The sequence below is a fragment of the Cariama cristata genome, unplaced genomic scaffold (assembly GCF_000690535.1).
Source record: "Cariama cristata isolate BGI_N322 unplaced genomic scaffold, ASM69053v1 scaffold7012, whole genome shotgun sequence".
Taxonomy (NCBI): domain Eukaryota; kingdom Metazoa; phylum Chordata; class Aves; order Cariamiformes; family Cariamidae; genus Cariama; species Cariama cristata.
Genome location: NW_009603185.1, coordinates 67,506 through 73,691, shown reverse-complemented (window position 1 = coordinate 73,691; position 6,186 = coordinate 67,506). Strand labels below are relative to the sequence as shown.

The 6,186-nt window shown below is 42.3% G+C and overlaps 1 protein-coding gene across 1 annotated transcript in view; it reads right to left on the bottom strand.

Moving 5' to 3' along the window:
- Positions 1-400: 400 nt before the first annotated feature.
- SATB1 (SATB homeobox 1) overlaps positions 401-6,186 on the bottom strand; it is a 71,339-nt gene continuing 65,553 nt past the window's right edge. Inside the window, exons 9-12 of the mRNA XM_009695071.1 lie at positions 5,250-5,453; positions 4,650-4,745; positions 2,883-2,888; positions 401-1,983 (exon numbers count right to left, since the gene is read on the bottom strand). Of these exons, the coding sequence (XP_009693373.1) occupies positions 1,507-1,983; positions 2,883-2,888; positions 4,650-4,745; positions 5,250-5,453 (783 nt within the window). The 3' untranslated portion in view covers positions 401-1,506. The remainder of the gene's footprint in view (positions 1,984-2,882; positions 2,889-4,649; positions 4,746-5,249; positions 5,454-6,186) is intronic.

Below are 6,186 nucleotides of genomic sequence, written 5' to 3'. Positions count from 1 at the left end.
GACTCAGTAATATCCTGCTATCTCTGTTGGGCAGGCAAGTTTTTAAACCAAGAAAAGACAGGTTATGATTTTCATAACCAAACTGTGTTTCTTTTTGAAGTATGTTATCTAAATTCCAATTTTAAGAAGGTCATTAAAAAAAAATCTGCCTGTGATTTTCAAGGAGAACAATTGAAATGTCATCTTCAAAGTGGTGGCAAGAAGGTACAGTGTGCACTAAGAACAAGTTATTCCTCCCAGATATACACATACGCAGACAAACCCTGCCATATCATACCATACAAACAATTTTAATTGTGTAGTTACAGTCAATAACCACTCCTAGTCAGAACATTTCTGCATAAAGAAAATTGTGATACACTTATAAAAACAGCCAGCTGTAACAAAATAACTGGTGTTTTCATAGCAATAAACTCATAAAAAAGAAATACACCTTTATACAGAAAATTTATACAGCTGTAGCTTTAAAATTGATTGTAAACCAAAGGAAGACACATTGCAAACATCAATTATTTTCACATTAATTGCATAAGTTTCTAAGGTGATCTATTAGTTTTATTTACCTAAGCTTATTTGCATGATAGTAAAAATTGCATACAACAATAAGAGTGAAGCTTATAGTATGAATTGCTTGGATAACATAGAGCACTTTTTATAGGCAACTGTGTAAAGCACATTTTCTCTATTTAAAACTTTTAAGACACTTTGTTTTACTGCCCATCAAAATACATTTATAAATAGAAAAAAAAAATCAGTATGATAACAAGAGAAGCAATATTACATTTAACGGAAACTTCCAAAAAAATTAATTACAACATGATGCTGCAGGATCTACAAATAAATAATGAGGACTAAATTGTGTTTCACATTTTCTTTTTCATTTTCTTTAAAACCATGTAACAATGAGAATGGAAAAAAAAAAAATACAGTGACCTTTATTTCCAAAAGAAAACAAATCTGAATTACGGCAGTGCCATATAATACAAGGCATTTGTTGGCATATGTTATCTTTAAACTGCATTCCACAGTCTATAGTTCTTTTGTAACATACAATAGAACAAGAGTAACAAACTCTTTTTATTTTATTTTTTTAAATAAATGTGAGTTTCCAAAGATCAAGTGTGGAGTGCTACAGTAATAATTAAAAAACAAGAACAAAACAGAAACAAAAAACAGTAAATCACAAAAGTTGTAATGCTTGTCTGAAGGCTCCAGAATCAAAATCACTGGTATCATGCTTATTGGGTACACTCACAGTGTATCCAGTGAACACAAATTAATATCAAACAATCCTCAACGCTTCATCTGTTGCTGCGAAGCAGTTTGTAAAACAGAGTAAAACATCTAGTGCAGTCTGCATTATCCTTTTTTCAACTTTTGTGCAAGTTTTGGAAGATTCATTGGCCAAACAATGAATAATAAAGGTTTTTGACAGAACGCAAGATGGAATTTTCATTTCATTAGTAAATACCAGTGGCACTGTTGAAAGAAAATAATACTTTTAGATCAGTCTTTCAATTCAGCATTAATCTCTGTGTTCCCTTCTACCGATAACTCTTCTTCTAGTTTAACTGAAAAAAGCGTGTTTGCATTTTTGTCTTGGATGCTGTCTTCTAAATCTTTGAGCAACTCTTCTTCCTTGTACTCTGCAACATCCACCTCCAAACCAGAATTGTCCTTCAGCTTCCCATGGTGCTTGAGATAATATCGCTGGTTCTGAAAGAACTTGATAATGGTGTACTTGGGCAGGTCAAGCTGAGCGGAGAGAGTCTGGATTGCTTCTTCATCTGGATACAGGCCTACGTCTTGTATGAAACTCTGTAGGATCCCTAGGGCTTCAACAGAAATCTTTGTTCGCGGTCGGGGTTTCTGACGATTTTCATCCTCAGATTCAGCTGGTGATGCTACTGTCGGTTGCCTTGGGGGTAGTCTGGGACCTGGTTGCTGTTGCTGTTGCTGTTGTTGCTGTTGCTGTTGCTGCTGCTGCAAGACAAAGCACAGCATTTTTTTTGTACATGTATTCTTGCTCATATTATGTGCTACCAAGAAAATCTAGGGGGGGAGGAGGGACTGCAAAGCTATAAACAAAGACTTAGTAAGTTTAAAGAACAAAAAAAGCGGGGGGGGGGGGGGAGGCGGTTTTTTGGGAAGAAAAAAAAAAAAAGGCCCATTATTGCTAAACCAGAATTAAAATACGAGTTAGCAACTCCCTGCACACCTCACATGTGTCTGTCTGTGTGTGAGCAGAGACGGGGGATTAAGAGGACGGTGAGATACGGACAGAGAGGTGGAAGGAACACTCTGGCTTTGTCTGACTGAAAGCGCCGATGACATGACATCGGTACGGTTTAGCTGACAAATTTTAATGAACATGCTCCATGAGTCAAGTGCAGACAAGACAAAATGCTAAGTAGGTGACATAGTATAGGATTAACTTGACCAGCTTAGCCAGAACTGTAGCAAGGGCAAAGTGAGAAAAGTGCCAGATGAGGGCAAACGCACAGGAGCTCTGCCAGCAGCAGCAGCTGCTGCCCAAAAACAAGGGTTGCAAATCTCCAGCAATAGCTAGACTAAGGGACTGGGGGGGGGATCAGGGAGAAGGAGAGCATTTTAGCTAAGTGTGGAAATATCCCACTGCTGATCTGACCTCAGCATGCACTGAAGTCTCGTCAAACTCGCAAACGTTCCGACAGAATGCGTTAGCGGGAAGGGCCTAACGTCACGCTGTCAAACCCGGCCTCGGCAAGGGCAGAGAGATCTGGAGGTAGGAAATCTGTGTGTCCCCTTCTGGCTCTGACCTCTCTTGCCTCTGGTCTCGGACAGGGTCTGTCTTGCCTACGTTCAAGTATCCCAACGTATAAACAGGGAACAAATATATTTACCTGCTTCTGTGTTTGTGCTGGGGATTATTTAGTTAATATTTATAAAGCACTAAGATGCAAAGCTCTAAATAAGTTGCACTATTATTATTAGAAGGGAACATGCTGCATTCCAAAAACTCAGGCAATAAAAATGAGCCAGTATGCACATCAGAAGAATAAGATAAAGCAAATCACGATGTAAATAATTAACAAGAGCTTAAAATGAAGTTTTGCGAGCATGGATTCAGAAACATTCTTAAAAGGTGAGGCACTGAGCCCTAGGGACAGAAATGTTTTTCTCATCTACCACCGGAGTACAGCACACTATAAGATCATGTTTGAAATCAAAAGTAAATTTATCAGCTACTGTTTTTGTTGACAATTCTTTTGCTTCACAGCACAGGAAGCACTGGTTAGTAAGATATTTTGGATCAGCAAATTTCTTGTCATATGGTACAAACCACCAGTTATTATTAAAAAACAACAGCAGCAAAACAAGCAGTTGCTATCACTACATTTCATTTCCCTTTGCGAGTCTCCCCTCGACAATTTTTTGTGTGTTGGTAGCGGTTTCCAAGCTTCCAGTTGCAGCTCACTTGCAGACCCTAAGAAGCACAAAATACTGTACGAACAGCATGAATATTGGAGGAATTATAATTCTGTCCACTTCGCAGTGCCACTCGTGGTTGTGGAGACTTCGCATAGGTCTCAACACCTGGTTTAGAAGCCACTGCTGTAAGGGATCTTATTGTAAGATCTGACACAAATGCTAGTGGAATTAGGGCTCTTGCCTCATCCCTATTCACATCCTTTCATGTTTTATGGTCTGTGAGCAGTCCCATTCAAGGCTTCAGTCCCAAAGAGATTCAAGGCTACTCCCAGCACATCAAATTCTTTCAAGACTGAAGGCTTTGTATACACAGTTTGAAAACTTGTGTCTTAGCTACGTATTTATGCATCTACAGCAATTACCATGTAGAAGAGCAGAGACAAAACTCAGGCCCAATCTCCCAATCCTTGCTCTTACAAATCATATTAAGAGATTACAATGCAACTGCTTATGTGAATAATATTTGTGAGATCAAACACACAACTTTTATCAACAAGGCAAGAAAATCTAAGTAAGTGGCATAGTGGTTGAATGTTTATACTGTGCATAAGCTTCTCCTTTTATCCCCTTAAGAAGCGATTTTATTAAAAACAATGTACATTTTCAAACAAGTGCTGTTTTATTACTTAATATAGATCTTTCTCTCTCTTTTTGCTAAATCAAACAGCAAGTTTCCAGGCTTTCACAATTATTTTAGTACTTGATATCCTAAGGGATTGTCTTATTCAGTTTGCTTTATCTTTAATATACACTTGTGTTGTTTCTGGCTGCGAGATAACTCTATCCTTCCCCGCTTCGTAAATATTTTTCTGTATAGGTAATACAAATGATACACTGGGTCTCAGCTGAGGTTGGGAAAGCACAGGGTAATATCTGCCCTTTAAGAGGGAGCAGTTAAAAGCCTGACCTCAGATCTTTCATGAGAAGGGATTAAAGAGTCTCCAGCTCAGAGAGACAGCAGTCTGCACTGCCCACCCGGGCTACAAGATTTAGCAAAACAGCCAGCCACGCTCCTGGTTCGCGATGCCCGTGAGAGCAAAGGGTGGGCGCAGCCCCCGGAGGAGGGGGCACTGCCGGGGGCTGCCTCGGAGCGGAGGGCGGCTGTTCCCAAACCCTGTGGCGTGGGTCCTGCATCCCCTCCTCTCTCTCCCTGACACAGTGCCCTTGTGCCAGCTCACCTGCGGAGCAGCACCCAGCCAAGGTCCAGCGGTCAGCAGGCCTGGTAAGAAAGCGCCTCTATGCTCTCCTTTCCCAAGGGTGGTGGGAGAGGGGCTCTGAAGGAAAAACAAACAAACGTTGACTCACCCCAGTCTCGACTGGGGTTAAAGTGGGGTGAGGAATCCCCTTCCCTTCACTCCTACCCGGGGCTGAGCCACCATTGTTGAGGGTTTGAGTTTAGCTTTCGAACAGCAGCGCAACAACGTCCTCCCGCTTTGCTGGTATGGCCTTTGACAACCGGTGCCAAAGGCCTCTGCCTTTCGGTCCTGACGCCTGCCTAGCCAGGGACAGCCAGCACGGAGGCTCGCCCTGCCCGGCCCGCGGCTGCCTCTGCACCACCGCGTCCACGCACGTTTGCGAAAAACCACCGAACCGAAACAAAAACCGCGGGTAGTCGCACGCTCTCCTTTGAACTCTGGCGGTGGACGGCAGCGTGCTCTTATCTCCTACCAAGAGACCTGCATTTAGCCTGGCCGGGAGGAAAGAAACACTAATTTCCTTTGCTCCGTTTAAAGCTTTATTTACTTAGCGCTCTGCGGGATTGGCCAAGGTAAACTAACCTGAATCTGTTCTGCTGGCACATGGATAATGTGGGAAGGCCTGTCACCATGGTGATGAACTGCATTGCTTTCTTGTTCATAAATGGCATCGCGTTCAGGCTGAGGAAGACTGAGGAACCTTCGGATCATGGAGAGATTCTCCCAGAGGGTCCTGTTCTCTGGTGAGGGATCTTCTTTCCAACGTAACAGCTCACAGAGCCACCCCTTGAAGATAACACCAGCAAAACATTAGTTTTTTTCCCCCTCACTTCACAAGGGGCAAAATGAGGGCAAAACGTGTTCTTTACAGGTGCTGCATTCTCGCACGCTTTCCCCCGGTAGGAAAGGGCTTTCACTGTACAGGCTGGGCTTAAAGCAAACACCAATACACCGAGAGGCTGCCACACTATTTCACAGACCCTCGCCAACTGCAAGCGTTTTGGAAAGCACTTTCCCCTCGGTCCCGCACCCCAGTGTTGTTGTTTGTTTGCTTAGAAACAAACAGGTTGATGAAGGCAGAATCCTTTACACGCTCCCCTCTGCACGAGAGGGGTTTCACTGACACCAGTACTTTCTCGCTGCTGCCTATTTTCTGTTACGCAAGGCTACACTCATCCAAGAGCATGGACACCGTGTTTTGGGAGCCGGTAGAGTGTCTGCTGAGCAATTTTTAAAATCCTGGTACTACTACTCAAAACAAGAAAGGACTTAAAGTATCTGCCTTGACTGTGGGACTGCCTAATGTAAATCATAGCAGTAGAGAAGCTCCCTAATGTCCTTTCAAAAGACAGGAACCCTTTGACTAGATAAGGTCAAGTAATACCTTCTTCCTATCTGCTACAAGTAGAGGTGCCTCTGCAGGAAAACTTATTTCAAGTGATAGATGATTATTTGTTTCAGGATTTTTCTCACAGACCCAGAAAAAATCAGTGTCTCAGTTGTATGTACACTATTAGGG